We start from the raw sequence: 22,468 nt of genomic DNA, 5'->3' as shown, positions 1-22,468 counted from the left end.
GAAAAATAGATAGTATTCTGTAACAAGAAATATAGTTACTTTGTTAAAATGGGCTATTTTAAACCAGTTACTATTCTTTCATATAAAGAATTTCTAACAGCAAAACAAAAATAGGTAATACTGAGTGCAAAACAGCCAGTGGTATACTTTGCATTGGTTTGAAACACTAGTTGCGAGCTACTATAATTACACGTTCTGTACACTGTACTACAAAAGTCTTCCATCTTTTAGAAGTTCTGGGGTTTTCACCTTTCTTCTCTCTAGGTGGCAAGTAAGTATTTAATCCAAGTAAATTCAAACTCTACAAGCCAGAAATAATTTCACAATCACTCCTCGCTACCATTCTCTTGCATTCCTTCCCCCACATAGTGCAGCAGCACTTTCTACTTATGGCCAAAAATCCCTTAAGTTAAACAAAGTTTAGACTGTAGATACTTAGAAGTTTAGCTTATAAATTCACATTCTTTTAAAAATCATTTCACTAATCGCCCACGTTTACATTTACACCAAGGAGAAAACTCAAAAGCCTCACTTCATGCATTTCATCATCCCCGCTGAAGACTGAAATAGAGTTCAGATGAAAACTCTTTGCCAACGGTAGATATTAAGTCTTAACGCTACAAAGCCAGATGGTTCCAATGTAGAAGTCAGATTTTTCTGTGGTCTTCACAACGGTTTCAGATACAAATAGCTAATTCCTAGTGGCAGTGGTAAAGGCATTATCAGTACACCACGAACACCACAAATGGAGGCGATTTCCAAACATCAAAGAACAAAAAAAAAAACAAACAAAAAGCACCCAGAAAAAAAAATCAGTGAAACATTCTTAGTAGAGAAGAAATCTCTGTTCTCCTCTCCGTTCATCTCACACCTTTTCAACTTTGGTGGGGTCATATGTATCTGAAATAGACAAGAAAACACTATTAATAATGTATTGTGAAATCTATTCAACATTGCTAGCTATGGAAATGAGACATTGTTTCCCTAGCTTTTATTAAAACAAACAAACAAACACCAAAACTACTACTGGACTTACAGCCTTAACGATACATACTACATTCCTGACACAAATTCTGTATTTACACCAGTGTAATTTGGGAGCAACTTGGATCAAATATATGCAGATATAATTTGGGAAACCTTGAGTAGGTAGGAACAAGCACACTGACTGCTAAGTGATTACTAATGGTTTTCAGATGCTTCCACAGGGAGAAAAACACATATGATTTGCCCCCCATTGTACTGAACAGTAAGGACAAGTAAATACTTTAAGCATCCTAGCAGAGTGTTTAAGGCTGGCTGAAGAAGTGATGGTGCCATCCACTCATCAGGATTTTTTCATTCGATCATAAATCTTCGGTTTCAGACTAATTCAGTAGAATGTGGGAAAGAACAGTTGCATTGCTTCACTATGGTTGGACTGTCTCAGTCTGCAGAACTGCAGCTCACATTCTTCATAAAGCACTGGACTGGCTTACTAACACTGGTCTTCATTTTCAGCCTAACTCCTGTCAGTTCACAAGGACAGACCCTGCGTTGGTTTTCTTTTCCTGAAGCCCCAAGGATGCTCTTCTATCAGATTTTTTTATTGGATTTATCCCAACACTGGCCATGAAGTGAGCCTTTTCCTTCACCCTCGTGACTCTGGGACAGCACTGCCTCGTGAGATCTGCTCACCCCGTGCCACCACGCACACATCTGACTTATCCTTGGCTCCCTCGGATGCACACTAATGTCATGGAGGAGCCAGGGCTACCTATGGAGGAGTCTGTAGGCACACGGGGCCTGGACAAACCAGTGCTGCAGCCCATGCTACCAGGTGCTACCTCGCTGGTCTTACACAACATGGGTGTCTGACCTCACCTTAAACATCCCTCCTGTAGGCCGTGCTCCCACAGCACTCGGATTTAAACTGTTGAGCATGAAAATATGCACACATAAATATCACACTTTGGACTTATCACCCTCAGGACTTTCATGTTGACTTGAATGTCTTCATTCAAACAAGCATAAAAACCCTCAGAGGGAAATTTCTACTCCTGTGTGCAAGTGTCCATCTGCAGCATCCACACTCATACCAAGGGGAGACAGGATATGAAAGAACTTCTGGATTTGGCCCTAGTGTATTCTTGATGCAGGATCCTTTATCATATCTCTTGCCCACGCTCCTCAGATTGCTAAGCCAGCCAAGAAAGGAGTCTGTGCCAGCAATGCCTATGTTTTCAGAACTGCTTATCACTATTCAGCCTCTTCTGGTATTTCCAAACTTCAAGAACAGACAACACATGAATGCGAAAAAATGAAGAGAAAAAAGTTTTTGAGGGCTAGTGCACTCCAGGATAATGCTGTATCTTTCTAAGCTTAATGCTCTGATGGTGTGGGAAGATGCCTGTAAAGAATAGAACAGATCAGAATAGAGTAGAACAGAATAGAATCATTTCAGTTGGAAGAGACCCTTAGGATCATCAAGTTCAACTATAACCTAACTCTAGCACTAAACCATGTCCCTAAGAACCTCACCTAAACGCCTTTTAAACACCTCCAGGGATGGTGACTCCACCACTTCCCTGGGCAAAGCAGTAACATTTTTTCAGTTGTAAATATTTTGCCATCTAAACTGCTAGAACATGCAAAAATTCTGAACTGTTCTGTGTGAGGTTGACCTAAGAATAAAAATGGCTCAGCATTTCAGAAGCCTGATTTTCCTAAGGCCAGACACATTCCCACCAATAGGTGCTCACTGTTTGGCAGGGGGGGCAGAAAATCAGGCCACATGACATGGAACGTCTGCATGGCTCAGTTTATTACTTGAAAACTTATCCATACCCACAGCACCCAAACCAAGGACACAAAAGGGCTAGACTGCCAAGCTACATCACACTTCTGGGGGGACAAACATTGGAGTTCTAGCACTGATGCAGAAACATTTATTCAACATTCGATTAAGCTGACTTGAAATACTCTCTGCAGGAACAAAGCCAGATCAGCAGTCTCATGGAAGCAGTCTTCAAACAGCAATGGTGAAAAGACATCCAGTGCATTTGAGAACATTTTGGAGATTCTTCTAATGGCAGTATTTGCATAGTAAGATCAGTTTCTTGCATTGAGTTTCGTCAGAGCTCTTACTCTGAGATGACTGTTCATCTGTCAAGCTGCGTTATACATATGAAAACTGGTTTCTGCTAAGGGCTCTAGCCTTTGTGATGGGCCCAGTCTGCAATTATAAGACTTCAGTAATATTCACTCTCTAAAAGCAACAAATACAATGGTTTTCCAGGATTAACTCTCATTTTGGCTAGTGAGCTAGTCTGGAAGTTGGAGTGAGGGTTGACAGAGGAAGACACAGCATCAGGCCTTCCTACAAACATGAATCTTCAGTCCTGCTCCATTAAGGTAAAGTGAAGATCTTCCATGCATCAACAAATTCGGGTCTCTTTGAATGGGAAGAAGCCAGTGGAGGAGACACCTTCCTGCCCCATGTGAGTGCATGTCGCCTGTGGTACTGGATGTATGGCACAGGAAGGGCCATCCACGCTACCCAGACATGGGGATGGCTGTTACATCTGCAAAGGAACTACTGCAATGGGAACACACTGCAGAATACAAGCCTAGCATTGTCAGCAAGAGGGATAAATTTAGACCTAATTTACTGCAGAATAACTCTCCAATAAAACACACACAATCTGTTTTGATACATCCCTGAAGTCATGTCACCACAACAGTTACTGTCTTCACTCCAGCAGAAACCCCAAGGGAGAAAAGCATATGAAACGCATGTGGGGCATACTAGACTTGATGGGTACAAGGAAGCTGAATTAGTCTGGAAAATCTGGTCTAGGGAAATACGGTTCAGAGCAGAGAGAGACATAGAGCTGTGGGATACAGAAAAAAACATGAAGGGAAAGGCTGCAAGACTGTAGGAGTCAATACTTAGAACTTATACAAATACTTCTCTTCAGATGGAAATACAGAAATCCGCTTTAAAGTACACTCCATTTAATTTCAGCCCCTCTGCACTGGAAAACTGTTAACAGATTTATATCAATGAGGTTTAATGAATAACCTGTGTAGATTTAAAGGTAGAGTGTCAGCTGTTACAGAGAGGATGGAAAATGGAAGGAGGAGATTAATATTAACAGCTTTCACACCATGCATTTGCTCACTCCAACTAATTTAATGGACTAGACAGGTGTCCTGGGAGATTTATCCCTTTACACACATCTATGGCAACAACCGATTTTCAGTTGTTCAGCACAATGCTATAGGAAAACCGTTTGGCAGGAAGAACAGCTTATGTTACTTTGGGCATGCATATGGCCTACACAGGTTTACATGCTTTTGAGAAATAAGGAACACACCAAAAAAAAAGGTGTTTGCTGAAAAAGTAAACTTTCCATTTGACCTGGGGATAACAGTTATTTTCAACATCTGATCTGGAACATATTCATGAGAGAGGGAATTTTCCAGGCCCTTTAATGCAGTCATTTCCCAGAGGCTTCACAGAAGGAACATCAGATTTTTATTTTTAGTTTCTTCTGAACTCTGATCTAGCATGTGTCTACTTAAGTATTAGAGAGGAAAAAAATGGGTATTCAAGGAGAGGCTATGATTAAATCACCACATCTTCCCAAACATTGGCACTAAAGCGACTATGTTTGAACTCCACTGTTTGAAGCTGGCTGTTCCCTGAAACAATTAGACAGAGAGAAAACCTCAGGGAGTGCTCCAGTCTCTGTGAATGAGTTTCAGTATCACAAGTGAGTTTTACAGTAACTTTTCCTAAAATGGGATCAGCAAACACTCATGTTATCTATTCCACAAGGAGAGCAAAGGGGGTGGCAAACAGATAGGGGTAGTACCACCTACAGCCTGTTACTATTTGAGCAGCGTTACGTGGGTGTGAGCAAACCGATCATGCCCATTACATAAAGAAACAGAACTCACTTGGATTTCCCATAATAGACTCTTACCTAAAGAAAAATCTCTGTCCATCTTCTTCTTTTCCGTTCCACCTAAATATCCATTTTCACTGAGAGAGATAACACGCTTGGAAACAGCCCCTGAGCTTGCTAGTTTGCCTCCTCTTTCCTCTTGTACCCTCGACAGCTTCTCCTCATCCACATCCTCTCCCGAGTCTGCACTTTTAATGCTCAGACGTCTCATCCGGGACACAGAGTCAACTTCTTTCATTCGCACTAAGCGATCCATGGCAGTCCGGCTCGGTGGAGACGCGAGCTTGCCTTGGAGTGTCTCTATCACTTTCGAGGTGCTTCTCATTCTCTTTTCTGAATGATACACAGCTGACCTGCAAACCAAGTTTTGCTCCTCACTTTGGCTGGGACTTGCAGGTTGTTCAAGAACTTGCTCGGTTACCAGGGTTTTAGCACTGGCTTCCTGCTGAGTGCTCTGGTGTTCATCAGGGTATAAAGATCGGCCTCCTGCTCCAACAAAGAGAGCACTCTCTGTCCAGCCACATTTTCGTCTGCCTTCATAAGAACTATCTTTTTTTCCTTCTTTGTCACTTACTGTGCTCCCCACTGATGACTCAAAGTCCTGGGCACCATTTGCAGGGCTGGTCCCTGGATGGGGTCCAACATGGTCATCCGGAAGGAGAGACTCCACTGCTATATCTATACCTAGAATTCTTGCAGCTCTTGCCTCCAATGACTCATTCACAGGGATTTCCACTGCATTTGCATTTGAAGAGTGATCAGAACTGTTAGCACCAGGTCCTGGGGCCACATCAAGTCCCACTGACCTCAAATCTGGCTCAGAGCGTCCTTGGTTCCTCTTTGTTAAGGATAAGTGTGCTACCGAGCCTCCCTCTAATTCTGTATCATTTGTGAGAGTTGCACCTTTACTCAGTTTAACAAAGTCTAGGTAATTTTGGTCTTCACTCATCTCCTGCAAGACAGGGTTATTGAAAGGATTACTGGGACATGAACTGCTTGGGCTACTGGACAAAACTCTCTTGAAAGGGCCCACGCGAACTGGCTGCTTGCTTGTTCTGCTCTCGGCTTCCCCTGTCCTGGTTTCTGTTATCAGACTTCCATCTGCTGGCCTGACTCCTTCACTGCTCCCTCCTGCCTGCCAGGAGCCTCCAGCACCAACACAGCCTGGCTCGCCACCATGCTCCATCTCCACGCTCCAACTTTCAGACTTACTTTTAACTCTTCCTGACCTAAATACAGGCACCTCTGGCACAACCATTTCTGATTTCCCACCATGTTTTGGCTCCTGGTTGGACTTCTCATTTCTGGATGCCCTCCTCTCTGTAAGGGCATCTGCCTGCGGAGAAGCTGCACCACTTTCCAAATCTTCTTCACTGCTTGTGCTCTCCTCCTGCTCTTGCAGCTCCTTGTTAAAACTTTCCAGCTCACTTATTGCATCCCAGGGACGGCGACTTACAGGCTTCAACAGGAACTGCCCAAACAGTTCTTTACTGTTGCAGGGAGCGCTTGCTTCTCCTTTAACTACATCTCCCTTGGGAAGAAAGCCGTTTTCCCTCTCCTGGGCAGGCGTGGGCTGGCTCTGGTGGGCTTTTGGGGAGGGGGACTGAAGGACCGACGTGGCAGTCCTGGAAAATGCACTGTTGCTAGACTGGCTGAGGTACATCTGACCCTTCATGCCACATGTGCTCTGTCTGCAGCTTCTCTCATCAGAAGGCAGCCCTGCCTGTTTTGACCCGATCATGGATGCTGTACATCCTAGGAGCTTTGGAGACAGTGGTTTGTTACTATTGGGCTGCCCAGGCTTTGTATCAGGGAGAAACTGTGGGCTTTTAGGTTCTTCAGTGAAATTGGTCTGTGTCTGCTGGTCTTTGTAGTGATCACCTGGCCAGGAGCCAGAGTATTTGAGCTCTCTGTGTTTTGCAGGCTGAATAAATCTGAGGTCATTCATTTGTTTGAACTCTTCTGGTCTCCACAGCTCTTGTTTTTGTAACTCATTTTTATTGGTCATGCTTCCTGTAAGTGCTTGTAACTCCAAGTCCGTTGAAGACATACTTAAGAGACTTTGTTCTTGCAAAGCCCCATTGTTATCAAACCCATTCTTATCAGGGCTCTGGGTTATGTTGTTGTTCCTATCTGTATCTGGCAGATTGAATTCTGATTTAACTGGGATAGAGACCAAACAAAATATAGTTTCATTCATTTTTTTCTTTGAACTCTTTTTGCTCTGCATCCCGGTTCCAGGTTCAAACTTTTTCACTTTTGTAACAGTCTCACAGGTGCTGTCCATATGTGAATGTCTTACAGAAAGTTTGCCTCTTGTGTACTCCGCACTGGCTTCATTATGGGGGTTGTGATTAGTTGTGCTATAACTGTCTCTTTGGTCCGGCAAGGCACAATTTTCCTGATCTCGGATGGATGGTGCCAACCATCTGTTACTATGGGTGGAGCTGTCAGAAGTTCTTTCTCCCTTTGCAGAATTGGACAAGTTTGCTGCATCCAAAAAGGCACTGTTGTACTGTACTTCAAGATTTCTCTCTTGCAAAGCACCAGAACTGGGACTACATGCATTTTCAGAGTATGTAGTGCTGTCCTGCAGACCTCCCGGCGGTGCAATTTTAATATGTCGTATCCGAGGATCATCAAAGGGAATATACTGAACAGAACGCAGGTGGTCAGCGGGACGCCTCGCATGGCTTTGCTTCCCATGAGGAAGGTGGTTGTCTTTGCAAGGGTCACCCCCCGCTTCAAAAGTATTCACGGCTGGTCGCTGGCAGGGGACAACCCGCTCCGCAGGACCCTGCTGATCGCTGCTGGCGGGTGTGTTGTTGTTAGGCACTTCACTGAGGGGATGTGGGGTTACGTTTTGGTGAGATGAGGATTTGTAAGATGGAGGAGGTACATAGACTGGGGGCTCCAAACCAGAGTCTTGAACACAAGCATCTTGCCTTGGCTCATTAACTTTGGCTAAGTAGGAGGTGGGTTCCTCTTTCTGGCAGTGGTCCTGGAAACCCATAGTTTCTGCAGGTGCCCTGGTCTGTCGCTGCAGGTCATAGGATGGAGGCTTGAGAGGTCTCCCATACTTGGGTTTTACCAGGGGAACGAAACGGCCTCCCGTTCCATGGGGCTTGGCTGGTTCCACACTCGGTCTGTTTTGGGGGTAGGAGGGGGTTTTAGCTACACTGAGAGAGTTCTTACTGTTGGTCAGGGAGGGCATTTCCACGCACCTCATGCTCTCGGGCGAAAGGACCCTCGGCAACGACTGCGATTTTCCTTTGTTGTGGGCGCCGAGCACGTTGTCTCCCAGGGTCAGTGAATACAGCTCTTGAAGCAGCTTCTCCCTGTCACCCTCGGACATTTGCCTCCCGACCTTTTTTGGCTGGTTCCAGCTTTCCATTCCCAGACTTTGCCATTTGCAGTCACCAGGCACTTCGCAGCTCTCCTGCAAGCCACTTCTCCTGACGTATCCTGCAGCCGTCCCCACCTTCAGCTGGCTCTCCTTGGTGTGCCGGGGACCCCCTGGTGCCGCAGCCAGGCCTTTCATTTCCACACAACCTTTCTGGGAATAGCCCAGGAGCACACTGAAGTCCTGTCCTCGTCTTCTCCAGTAGGCAAGATCTTTATCAGTCTTGGGCTGGGAAGACCAGGCTAATGGAGGCCTGTCATAAACCCTGAAAAAGAAACGCAATGTCACAGGTGGCTTGCACAGATGCCCCTTGTGTGTCCCTTATGGGTAAGGCCACGAGGAGGTCAAATGTTGAGTTATGCCAATGGGGTTTGTGAAATCTATTCGCAAACAGATGACTTTATGATTTTGATGAGAGGATTTAAAAGTCAGTCATTAACATGAGTAAAGGAAGGGACCGATGCTCTGCTGGCATGTTGTTAGCTATGCAAAGCTGTTAGAAAGAGAAACAAATGCACACAGTTCGGTGCTGTGCAAACATGCACAGCCCTCCTCGACGGACACCAGAAACAATTGTGCTGAACTTATTTCTGCACTCTGCTATATCAAAACCTATAGACATCAAGGGGACTACTGTGGTACACAAGTTTAATAGGAATCCAAACCTAAAAAGCAGAGGTGGGGAGAACAGGTAAGGGGCTATTTCATAAGATACAGAATTGTAACCAGCATGATTTGCATCCTAGTACAAGAGATTAAATTAAACATGTCATTTCCAGTGTTGATTCTTGTTCATCGTCCAAAGGGAACAAATATCTTGAAAGTACTTTGGATGAAATTATACATGCCACAGCAACGGTGATGTATCAGCACAGTTCTGATTAAGATGGAACCACTATTTGAAATCTGAAGTAGCTCAAAAGAAGTATAACACTGTTACATAAAAGACAGATTAACTCCAGCAATGTATTACTGAAATATGAAAGACATTAGACATTTTATTGCATATTAGAAATTCAGAACACACATTTACAGGAACAGAAAAGTTGTCTGTGCGTTCTGAACAGACTGCAAACTATTTAGTGTATTACTGCAGAACAAAATTGGTATCTTTCTAAATAAATAATTAATCTTCTACTTGAACCATGTTCTGCTATTCTTGTACCTTAGGTGTCCAACAATATAACTGCCTTTACACTATGAAGCTGCCACCAGCATAAGACTGGAAAGAAAAATCAAAATCGACAGAAATAGGACAAGTACATAGATAGAACCTAAGAATTTATTTCTCCTCCCTCTACCCCAAGGTATATAAACCGTGTCATCTGGTTCTTTTTTACTAAAAACAATGATATATACAAACAGCAGTTTGTGAAAACTCAGAATGAAAACTAAGCAATCCAGATCCACAGCAATTTTCTTGTATGTATGTTATTAATAACTTCATCCTGCGACTGTAAAAGTTTAAAATCCAAACTGGGATAAGGAGCATCTTGTTCATATTAATTCAACTGTATTAAGACTTAACATCTGAACAAAATGTTCTGCCTCTGAAGCACAAAGTACAGTTCAATTGCCGAACCCCAGGAAGTAACAAACGACTTTGTTAATCAGTGAGATATAACAGGACACCTCCTATATTGGAAAGTTGATTGCTGTAACAATGAACATTTCCATGCCTCTCTGCATGTGGAAACATGCAGCTGAACAAATGCTGCCTTCAGAGATTATCAAAACTACCTTTTCATCTCATTCCCATGCTTCTATGGCACCATTTGTATCTGCTTTTACAAAATGAGGTGAGAAACAGGGTCTAGAAGTACTGAGGAGGGAATGGACAGATTGCTCTGTTTGATTTTAATCACCATCGTAAAAGGGTCTATAGAAACGGCAGGAAGTACAGAGTCATAGACTCCAAGATCAGCAGAGACGGCTATGATTATTTAGTTTGACATCTTGCTCAACACAGGCCATCAGACTTCCGAAAACGATTCCTGCTTCAGTGGTAGTGTGTATTTTATAAAGGCATCTAAAAATCTTTATCTTTAAATTTCCAGAGATGTTGTTGCTAAACTTAATTCAGCATTTAAAAAAAAAAAAAAATGGAGTCAATCCAAATTCTTATCAACCCAAATATAAAAACTTTGGGGGGAAGGAGGTATGGTAGACAATAATACTGAGACTTGCAACAATTGCAACTAACAGCACAAGAGTGGAATAGGATGGTTGCTTAAAGGATTTAATAGGAAATCAGGAATAGGGAAGGAAAGTGTTACTTGACTCTTTCCTAGGAAACCACTAAAACAGAATAGTTTTGGTTAGTTTGCTTTTTTTAAAAAACAAACAATACCCAGGCTCAAACATTCATTAAAGTAAACTAGCCCTAAGTTAGGACAGCTTCAGTTACGGAAAGGATATTCCTCCGTTTATTAAAAGCTGTTTTAAAGACTAAATTTATTTTTAAAGATTAAAAGATTAATAACTAGGCTCCAGCAATAAATTTCTGAGTGTGATACAAACCACTGTGACCTGTACTATGTCATCATTGGAACGTGAATGTAGAAAAGACATTTAAAAGGAGGTACTTGGTGCGTTTTAAACCTGACCTTTTCTACGACCTGTTCACCAGGTGGACAGTACCAGCCTCTGCAGCTTCTGGCTCAGGCACTAGAGGTGGTTGCACAGACAGGGTGTTTCCTGGTCCCTGTGAGCCCCTGGCGAGGATGGCACTGCAGGGGGAGAGGATGCTCCATCTCCTCAGGAACCTTCCAGCTCAGCTCTAGCCTGAAGACTCTTCTGCTCCCAAAGATGGAGAGAGGCTCCTGCACAGCTGCAGGCAGCAGCTGTGGGAGGCAGGACAGCACAACCACACTGCTCGTGGCTCCTTCCAGGAGCCACACTGTTGAGTCTTGCTGTCAAGTGAAGTGGTGGCAAGGGGAAGCACCCAAGAGCCACCACAAGTTCAAAATGCTTCACTACAGCCTCAGCAATGCTGCACCTCCGGATGGCAAATGCCCGTTCTGCTGCAGTCTTTGCCTTCATGACTTATTATCAGTGAAGGGACCACACAGTCCCCCTCCGCAGCAGCCAGTCTCTGGCTGTGCCACCACGGAACTCTGTCTCACTCCAATGGTACTGACACACGAAAAAAGCGCACACCCGGACACAGCGGGTTGTAAGTGCTTCACAGCTGGGAGGGGTGCCAAGGATGGAGCGGTCCCATGGGGCCAAGGAGGTAGATTTTAACATTATGAACTCTTTCGTAACAGGCCTGCTTCTAACAAATACCACATTCACTGTCATAGTGCTTTGAACTGATTATATATAAAATGAATCCAACGAAAACCATTAAAACGAAAACCATTAAAACCAAAAAAGGAAAGTACTGCTAGCTTTCTATGAATTTTAGGCCTTTGCAAGAAATAAGGCCATCAGTCCATCCTGCACCAGCTGCATGACTGCACTTCACTAAGCCACTGCCCTCAGAGCAATGGCTTGAATCTGCCCAGCTCCCCCAGGGCAACGCTGGAGCAACAGGACCTTGCACAACCCACAGAACGGTGCTAGAAGTGAAGGAGTATGGCACAGACTACGAAGTCAAACCCCTGAAGAATGAGGTCACAGCAGGGCTATCTAGCAATACCACAGGAGCTCCTGTCCCTGTTTCTGGCTTCAAGCAGCAGGCGTTAGACATCCAGTAGCTCAGGCTAGGGGAGCCGCAGGCACCAGGACAGACTTTGTACCCAACGAGGAGGCATCGTTAAGAAATTTCCAGGACTTGGCAGCAAGGAGGAAAAATTTTCAGAGGGCTGTTCTGGATGCTGACAACTTCTCTTCTATTTTAGGATCCTATCCTCACATACACTCTTCCAAGCCTCAACACTGGGAAACACCAGTACACCACTTGTCTAATTTTTTACCAGCAGGTTATCTCATTAATGATGCTATCTATTTATCTCTAAATTTGCTAGCTACCAACATAGTTCCTCCCACATAAAGAGCTAAGCAGAATGCCTCTTCTCTCTACTCAGAAGAGAAGCAGGAGGGAGTTCTCCTTCTGCAGACCCTCTCATCTCTACCCATAGGGTCATCTTTCTCATTTTCACTGCCTTGTCTCCTGTTCCAAACCTTTACTGTGCAGCCTCCTAATGCTCAGTTAAGCAAGGACAGCCAGGACAGTCCTCCCACCATCTGCTCCCCCACTCTTTGCCTGAAGAACAACAGGATGGAGCAAAACATCACCTCCCCGCTCTGCCGGGGTGTCATTCCCCCCTTGCAAGCAGCAGAAGTGGGTGGTGTGACGTGCCCACGTGCAGTTGTTGTGAAGCCTCTCTCTTCCTTCTCAGCCAGGACTGATCAGCAGAAGAATCCCAATGAGTGGAGGTAACTGCATCATCCCCTGCCGTCATGAAACACTCTGAGCCCTGCAAACGTGTCTGCGAGGGCTGCAATGAGGTGGACAACATCACTTCCGTCTTGTTTGGAGGGTGATTAGCTCTTCTACATCAGTGGTCTGAGGATGAGTGTGGTTTAGATAATTCCTTATCTGAGGAGCCTGAGTCATGCTCCAAATTGTTGTGGAGCTGGTCAAGGTCTGGGAAGGTGGCTAGGACACACACAGCCTTTTCTGGCCTTCTCAAGCCACTGTGCTGCACTGGAAAGGCAGCATCAGCAGCTGTTTGCAGGAAGCCTGCGATGCCAGAAGAGTAGCATCTTCATGCTGGACCTTGCTGGGTAGTTGTCCCCTCTTCAGGCCCAAATGGTCACCAAGTCTCTGCAGCGTGCAGTTCTATCCCAGCCTCACAACCAGGAACCTTTTTTCTGCGATAGCCCAGAAGCCAGACAGCAAGACCAAGATCCCTGGTGAAGTTCACTATAGCCCACATGTAACAACCCAAACCACCCCAAAGTGGGTCATCACAAAAATCTTCTCTTCCATTTCAAAACAGCTCACACTTGCATGGCAGCCCTGCGCCTTGGATGCTACTCCCAGGCAGGGGAGCAGGTCTGGAGGTGGACTGTCACCCTGGAGCTCAGCAACTGAAACACAGTGCTGCAGCACCCAAGCTGCAGACAGCTTCCCTGGATCTGGCCCACAGAGCTCGCTCCTTCCTCCCTTCTGTGCCAGCAGGACAGCAGCAGCGCCAGGCTCTGCACCAGAGATGCTCTGCACACCCAGGGATGGCAAGAAAGGGACAGCTGGTACAAAGGTTTTCCCTTGTTCGTAGCTGCTAGTGCCTTGTAAGAGTTCCTAATAGGCTCTCTGGGAATCAGAATCTTCTGCAACAATAATAGTAAAAAAAGATTTCTATTTTTGAGGAAGTGTGATAAAGCCATTTCCAGGGCTGCATTTACTATTTCATGGGGAAAAGCCACTTTTAAAAATCAGGATATAATATTTAACTATGCTGTAGACTGACAGGTTTCACCCCTTGCATTTTGAGATGTTGGAAAGAGACATTCAAACTGTCAGAGGGTATTAGTTTGTATTTAGCCTCCTCCAGCATTACAGATACCCCTGCTACATTCAAGAGGCAGAGCAGCCCCCTTCCCTCTGCCGTGCACCCACCCAGGCTCTGCTGTACATCACAATCACTTCCAGCCTTGTACAGCCGTATCTTCTTCATATCAGTTTTTCTACACGCTGTAAAATCTGCTCCAAGGCCAAGCATCACCTCCCTTGACACCTCTGCACACTCTCTTCCCCTGCTACAAAACCTTTTCCCCTTTCATTCTTTTTTCAGTATCTTTTTCTCATTTTATCATCATCCAGTTTACTTAACTCAAAATACAACATGAAGGATCCTTCTAATAACCTTTAAACCTGCATCGTCTCCTTCCTTCTCCAGAAGGGATAGTTCCACCTGGGGACCTTCAGTGCGGCTGGGACTCGCTGCCCTCGGACTGCTTTACATCTGTTCCTGCTCCAGGCAAGCAGGCTCACAAGGGGAAGAGACATGAAGGGAAAGAGCAGACAAGCCCAGCAGTCAGGGGACACGTGTCCTTGCCACATGTTACCAAAGGTCTTCGTAAGAGGACAAGCTCCCAAGGCAACAGCATTTTGCCCTCCTTTCAGTTTCAAGCGCCAATTAGGCAGGAGGAAGGGGCTTTTCCTCATAAACCATCGTCACACTTGGGCTGGCTTCCAGTCCTGCTCCTGGCTTCCAGTTCTGCCCTAGCCCCTTTCCTTTGTTCATCTGCAGCACCCAAATAGCCGCAGAACAATGGCCGAGCGCGGTGTGTACACACAGCTCTTCCTGCCCGGCTGCCGCGGCCCCGGCGCGCACGTACTCCGCGGTGAGCCAGCCGCGGTTGTGCAAGCACGTTTATGGAGTGACGACAAGACCTTCCACTGGTTTTGAGCTGCTCTGAAAAGAAACGCACAGGCACCTTCTCATGTTTACTCCACGAGAGTAGCCTTAAAAAAAAACAAGAATGTCCTCAGTGAATGCAGGAACACCCAAGGAGAACTGCACATGACTTAATCTACAGCAAAACCCAGGGCACGTATGTGGCAGAAGCAGCTGGGTTCAGTTTTTTTAAAAACTGAGAAAAAGGAAGAGGTTTTGCCCCCCGTTTTTTTAATATACTTGGACTACACTTTTCTAAGCCCACCAGAACGGCCTTTCTGATACATACCATATTAGTAGATGAAATTTTCCCACACCTGGCCACTTCCCATCAACCCAATATTCTCAAAGGCCTTGCTCTGGCAGAATGTGAATGGATGCACCACTGCTTTGCGTGGATTTCCAGCGCATGGAAATTGTCGCTAGATGGGAGCAGGAAAGGATCACAGGAAGAGGGTGTCAAGGGTTAAGGTCATGCTTAGTTATCTGTCAGGACCAAAGAGAAGAGAAAGCAAAGCCATGGCATGATGCTGAAACTTACCCCCCTTCTGAAGTATGAAAAGTGGACAAACCCTGAAGGTCATGGTGGTAACCAGGACCTGCTTGCCTCCCTTGGCTCCCACAGCTGCTTTCCGTGCTGCTCGAGTTGGTTTTCACCAAAGGTTTCTTGCTGTAAGCCCCGGCTCTCGAGTCTGCCTCAAACCCATTCAGCGTTCTCTGAGCAGATCTATTGCCCGTGATGTCATGCCGGTATCCATCATATCTGTTCTCATACGGAGGATTTTTGGACAATTTGTATCCATGAGAAATCAGGAGGTCCTCAACACTGAACATATTGTGCTGGTTTCACTCACAGCTGTGCCATCCGAAAGCTCTTTCCAGAAGGACCCATCACTGGAAAATAAAACCAGAAACAAACAGAAGGCCGCTTTAAACAAGGAAAGGTATCTTTGATCAGCTGGTAGGCTGCTGGAGCTAAGAGCCTCATCCCCTGGCTCCAGCCTTCCACCCTTGTAAGAAGACAGATGAAACAAAGCGCATGCAGATGCCAATGCATCGTGTGCTGACCTTCCCCACACAATACACCTCCACACATCCAGCCAAGCAGCCTGCTGGTGCTGACTCAGTCTGTTTCACTGAAGAATTCACTGGTGATTGCAGCTTTTGGATTTCACTAAGCGATCTCAAAAAAAATTTCTGCACAGGAGGTAAGCCCACAATTTGAGTCAGGCGTTTCTGTAAAAAACCATTTTCCCCCATCATGAAGAGGTGTGCTCTGTATTACATTTTAAGTTGCTGCAGGAGGAGGAGGCGGATTACAGGGCAATATGCCTCTCCCTAAAGCTCTGCATATTCCAATTAAGAAAAAATGTTCACATGAACAAGGACAAAATATGCATGAGAACAAAAATTCATTATGCAACCACATGAGAAACCCAGGTAATATCATGCAGTACCCCAGGTGAACAGTCTCTTTTACAGATTACTTTCTTTTTGGCCTGTGTTGGCCTGTTGGAAACCAGTAATCTTCAACTAGAGTAATACAAAACCTAAGATTTCAAGTGTGGTCTATTTTCACAGCACACTTCCACTGCGTAAAATGACTAGAAACAACCTGAGATGCCTGTGTCTATTGTGTCTCAATGATTTCCAAGACAGTCAAGATTTTTCTTCCCAGTGACAGCCCTCAGTTCTGCACTGACTACAGCAAAGATTCAGCAAACTGAATTACTTGGCCGGAAAAAATCTCTATTGTCTATACCACTCTCGCAGCTTGTTATGGCAATTACAGAATATCCATTCTTCCAGAGTTTTAAAAAGAGTGGAAGGTAATGATCTATTCTGTAGGTTGTGCACAACAATGGACACATTCTGGTACATTTCTTCTTGCTTGAACTGTGTTACCAGAAGAGGGAAAGAGGGAGAGAGGGAAAGAGGGAGAGAGGGAAAGAGGGAGAGAGGGAAAGAGGGAGAGAGGGAAAGAGGGAGAGAAAGAGAGGAGAGGTGCATAAAGAAGCAGTGAAACACAGAAACAGATTTGTTATGTAAAACATCAAACACTCAAGATGATTTTCCCTGCATGAAGAGTTCATTGAACATGCCTGGTGAGTAGTGTGCATCCTCAGTAGTAGCAGGTCTACCTGAGGGACAGGAGCCCAGCACTGGCAGCTGCTCAAAAGGAGATTGCCTATGCAAAGATCATGAAAAGCAAGTGCATTTTCTACACAGCCCTCTAATGCTCTCCTTGGGCAAGAAGAGATGGAGAACTTTGTTCACTGCTGCTGACAATAATTTACTTCAGATGGAACAACTCCTGAGATGGCTGCTGCACATTTATTAGTACTAAGTGTCTAAGGCTACATACACGCAGGAGTTGATGGGTTGGCTTAGAACATAAACCAGTTTCTGCGGTGCAGCACTCCATACACTATGGCCACCTTTTGCCTATCCAGCGCCCCATCCATTTTCTGCTCCCGCCCCGTCTCCTGGATGCTCTGCAGATGAAGGAGCCGGTCGGTCCAGCCGCTCCGGGCCAGCCTGGTGTATGGCTCCCAGGCACACAGGGACTCTCCAGCCGCTCTGCCATGCGCTGCCCACAGCAGCCATGGCGCTCGCCCGAGGGCAGCCCACAGCGTGGAAAAACAGGCGCGGGTTGTTATGCAGAGACATAATTCAACTGGTAACCTGGAACGCTGCAAAAGTGGCTTTTCAGTCTGAGAGCCTGCTGAGCACTTAAACTGGTTTCTCTCTAGAGCTTAATTAATCTTTTCCCTTTTCACACATGTAACACTACACACCCTTTAAAAACAGAGAAATCAAGCTCTGTGCCGAAGATATTTTAGGAGTATCCCTTGCTAGAATAGGACTCCAAATTCCAAGTAAGTGCTCTAAGCGAGCCAGCAGTAAGTACAAACAGACAGAAAGCAGGGAGGAGCAGGACCCTTCCCTCTTGGAAGGAAGGGAAGGCTTTGTGGGTTATTTTTGAATGCTGACCTAAAAGGCTGATTTTCCATCCACCCGCTGCCCCGAACCGTGCAAGAAGCCAGGTATGAGCAGAGCAAGGGGAACAGCTGGCTGCTAGAGCTGTTCAGCTTCTAACAAGAGAAAGATCCAATGTGACTACCATAAACAGCAGAAAGCCCATCGGAGTGCTCACAGGTGCAAGGAAGAAATGTGCTTTTCCTGCTATTATTGTCAGGCTGGCTTGGAGCACACATTAACCCTCTCTGTGCCGTCCGCTGCAGCCATGGAGCCACCAGACAGCCAAAGATGAGTAGGCAGGAAACCTCCAGCCCGTGGGGTTTACTCTGATCCTCTTTTTGGCACTGGTGGTGAGGAGCAGCAGAGTGGAAATGCACCATGAGGAACTGGTGCGACCATTTCCTCTGGCTCTGCAAACATATCACATGTAGAAGGGAAAATCCCGTGGTGCTGCGGGTGGTGGGACAGCCTGGTTAGGAGCCGGATTCTGTCACTGTGCCCACCACAGCTCTACAATGGGAACAAACAAGGTAGAGAAGCCTTCACCCCTCTGCCTGCCCTGGTGCCCTCAGCACCAAACCCAATGAGCTCTCCCAAGACCCATCACATGGAGAAAAGCTCTGTGCCCATGGCACAAGCTCCCAGGAGCCAGCAAAAGTGGTGGCGGGGAACTGCTAGCTGGGACACTGTGAGGACACATGCCTTGAAAGGCCATGTAGAAGTCACACGGAGGTACCATCCCTCTGCACAGAACCCAGCGGGGGGCAGGGGAGCCGGAGGCCCTGCCCCAGCAAAGCCTGCAGGACATCAACCGTGTCGGCACCCAACATCCACAAAGACGCTGGCCAGCTTTCCAAACCTGGCTGCAGTGCTGGGATGCTCTTCCCACCCTCTCTTAGATAAATAAATCTAAACCAAAAAAAGAAAAAATATCAAAGAAATTAGATTGGCAGGAGTAAAAAAAAAAACATTGCTGCAGTACTGTCTTGTAAATAATCCGTCAGACTGGGCCAAAGAGTAAAGGCAAAGAGCTTCTAATTCGAGGGAAGATCAACAACGCTGGAAAACAGTTTGTTTTTCCAGCACTCATTTGTTTTGTTTGCCAATGACATCAGTGCTTTCTGATAGGGTTTGCTTCCTGAGGATGCCTGCTATCTTGCCAGCGTTTCCGACTTGTCCCCGTCAGCCGGTACAACTCCACATTACGCTGGAAACAGGGGCCAAGCTTTTCTCTGGAAACTTCTCAGCAACACTCTCAGATGCAAAGAAACAAGCACAGGCTGACTGGTGGAAATCAGCATCACTCCCCCTGTACGTGGAGACAATGGGGTCCCGCAGCCTCGGCAAGTGGGACACAATGGGACCACCAGACGGAAATGTCATCAGAGCACCTCGTCTCAGGGTGCTCTGTCCAAAAGCAAGGATCTCATCGCTGTCCCTGAGAAAAGCCCAACGCACTTCTGAAAAACACCCTGGAGAAATCTGGTGCTAGAGTTTCCCCTAAGCTGCTTCTGGAGACCATTCTTGGTGGGGGAAATGCACTGGTTCCTGTTGATGGCCTGCTTTTACCTGCAGGTTTTTCAGTGGCAGGGGTTCCCAAGCCTTATTATTTTGGGAGGTGGCACCACCACCTGTACAATGACCAGTACAGCGATGAGAATGCCAGCACTTGCAGCAGTGGCAGCTCTGACCTCCATGCTCTGATATGGCCTGCATGCGTTGAATTCTCTGTGTGGCATCCAGAGCAGCCCATTGGCATGCTCCTTCCCCTAACCCCACTTCCAGAGAGCATCCTGGCACAGCACCCACGTATTGGGTGGGAGACCAGAAGTGATCGAGAATTTGGCCCTGGTTGCCCTGTGTTACATCTCTCCCATCCTCTGCTACCTGAAATAAAGTGGAAGGTGGCAACCCTTTCACTGTTTGAATATGACCCCTAGAAGCCCTTCTTGAGCATGATTTGTCCTGCTCACCTCTGCACAACTACTTATAGCATTTTTTGTAAGCAATTCTGTACAACTTCACAGAAAAGAAAACATCAAAGGAACATGATTCGTGTTGCAAAATGAAGCATATAAACATAATGAATTGCCAAAATCAAGTCACCTTACATGGACACACGATTTGCCACAGTCTGTAATTACATGACTTCAGGCTACTGAAGGCTGCAGCCTCCTGCTTCAGTTGTACACAGGCTAGGTGATGCTAGTCTTCCCAGGCTTTATCTACAGCAGCTATCCAAACACTGCTCTGAAGACAGGGTTACTAACAGGCATTTGAATTACAAAGCATATTATCCAGATGGGTCACACATTAAACTAGTTTATCTTCACTCACGTCTGCGTGACATTATTCCCATTTCATATCAGACGTGTGCCAGACAGAAGTATTTATGCAGACAGACTAAAGTGTAAACAATCCTCTTCACTCCAGGCACCCATTCTGAAGTGTCTACAACCTGATTTTTTAAAGAACATAGCCATAAAACTGAACCAGGAACGGTGAAAGCAAGTGCTGCAAGAACCTAGTGCCTCTGCATGTCAAACCAGGTGTAGCAAGTCAGGTGCCCATGCAATGAAGACATGGGATAAGCCAAAAAAATCAGTTGCAGTAATTTGTCTACCTCACTCTACTCTGTACCTATGCCTGACTAATCCAGCACCAACGCTTTTGCCCAGGCAGCCCCCACCTCTCTCCTACTCCCATTAGTTCTTCACCACCGTGCAGACTGGTGCCTTTATTTCCCACTTTTCCTTCCCAGCATCCCCTCCCTGCCTTCCCATCTCCTAGTCCCACCAGTCTGGTAGCTCTCCCTGCACTGCCCACCGCCGTGTCAGCCCACCCTGCCCTCCTGCAGCCCTCAACAGCTTCTCCCCACCAGTCCTCCCTTCACAACCCTCACCCCAACTTTCCTCCTTCCCCTCCTGACCAGCTTCTGTCCTGTCTACTTTTCCGGCAGAAGCACTTCTGTGCCAGCTCTCTGCTCACAGAGACACCATCTCACCTGTACCTGGCAAAAGCAGGAGCTGTCATTATGGGGACAACCCAGCTCCACTGCCACAGCCCTGGCAGGGGCACCGTGCTGGGGCTGTGCACACATGCCCTGCTCGAAGAGCTGTTGGAGGCATGAGCACCGTCCCTGCGTGGGGCCTGGTCACGAGTGGGCTGCTCAGCACCAGAGCCTGAGGGGTGCTGATGGATGGGAGGGAAAAATCTTCAGAAAATAGAGCGGCTAGAAACAGAGAGAACTCTGGAGAGAATGCGTGCGGACGTCTCCGAGCCTTGTCACCATAAATCCTGTTCCCGAATGTGATGGCACCGCCGGTCTCAATCAAACAGCTGGAGGATTTCTTTTCTTTCCCCTTTTTAATGTGGGCAAAACAACATTCCTTCTCTCGTCCCTCCTAGTTTTTCTTGGAAATGGTTGAATTGGTTTAGCTGACGATATTAAAATAAATGTAGCCTGAGAGAGAGACACAACCTGAAAGTCTCAGATCAAGTGATAAAAGCTTGACAGACTACAGCAATGGAAAACAGGTTCTTGTAGTAGAAGTTTTAAAACTAGACGGTAGTACTTGCTCAGTCTAAATATAACCCTGAACAACATCCCAGGAGAATATGTAAGTCTTTGGTCATTGTAATCACTCCTGTTTTCTCACTCTGGTTTTGCATATGTGCATGAGACAATTTATCAAAAATAAACACATGAGATTTTTACCTTAATCATTTCATCTTTTTTGGGACAGTAAAGTCAGATGGGACTGTAAATGTCAGGCTGCTGTGTGTGCAGCTGCCCCGGAGTTCTGTGCCCCTGCCCTCTGCTGCAGAAACAACCACCAGCACATCCCTGGCTTGCAGACACACACTCCGTTGGGAAAGACAAAATCCATGTGTTTGAAGAGCCTTCAACAACAATGTTCACTATGAACAAATACTAGATATTTAATTCAAAGATGATAGTCTAGAACACAGAAAGAAGAGATTAATGTTATTATAAGTAGGACGTATTCAACTCAGCAGAGCTTAGTTAAGCATAGGCTAGGAGTAAGGAAGTAGGGAAGCAGGGAACTAGTCATGAGTAAATACCTCCTAGAAATTCTCAAAGGATGGATGAAGGGCAAACGTAGTATCTAACTTCAAACAAAAGGGGGAAGGAGACATCTGAGGATATCATAGATCAAACAGCCTGGTTTTGATATCGACTCAGACAAATTATTATTCAGCCCACTTGCAAATACTTATAACAGGTGTTGATTTATCACGGAGCAGGAGGGAGCAAGTGTGTGATCCAGTAGGACCAGCGGCAATTCCAGCTCCCTGCTTCTCACCCCGCGCTGTAACTGCATCCACTCCCAGATGACAAAGTCATGAGAAAAGAGAAAACACAGACTTGTCAAGAACAAATTAAGTCTAATCAGTCTAATTTTCTTCTTTGACGGAGTTGGGAGCATAGTGACTAGGGAGGAAAAAACAGTAGAAATCGCACACTGGAATGAGGAAAGCTTTTGATGGATACATGTGACAGTCTTATATGCAAACCAGATGAATATAATTTAGGTATAATTTACTCTAGTGGGTATACAAATGTTTTGAATCTGTACTCCAGGAATAGTTAGTAAATTCAATGTCAACCTGAAAAGACACATAAGGGCTGTGCCTCAGGTCTTGCTCTGTTCAGTATTTCCATTAATGACTTGTAAATTAGAATAAAGATTACAATTACAAATCTGTAGGGAGTGCTGCAAGCATTTTCAGGCATTAAAATTAGAATAAAATCTTAA

General features: G+C 45.8%; 1 protein-coding gene across 1 annotated transcript; it reads right to left on the bottom strand.

The window, feature by feature from the left end:
* Window positions 1-431: 431 nt before the first annotated feature.
* Window positions 432-15,539, bottom strand: JCAD (junctional cadherin 5 associated; the record flags this gene model as incomplete). Its single annotated transcript, XM_080339038.1, has 3 exons — window positions 432-900; window positions 4,971-8,620; window positions 15,247-15,539. 3 exons carry the CDS (start codon window positions 15,537-15,539, stop codon window positions 866-868), a joined length of 3,978 nt encoding a protein of 1,325 aa, XP_080195164.1. The 3' UTR covers window positions 432-865.
* Between the last annotated feature and the right edge of the window lie 6,929 nt (window positions 15,540-22,468).

Source organism: Nesoenas mayeri, assembly GCF_963082525.1.
Source record: "Nesoenas mayeri genome assembly, chromosome: 2".
In the NCBI taxonomy this organism is placed as follows: Eukaryota; Metazoa; Chordata; class Aves; order Columbiformes; family Columbidae; genus Nesoenas; species Nesoenas mayeri.
The sequence above is the reverse complement of the archived record's forward strand: the minus strand, read 5'-3'. Positions and strand labels throughout refer to the sequence as shown.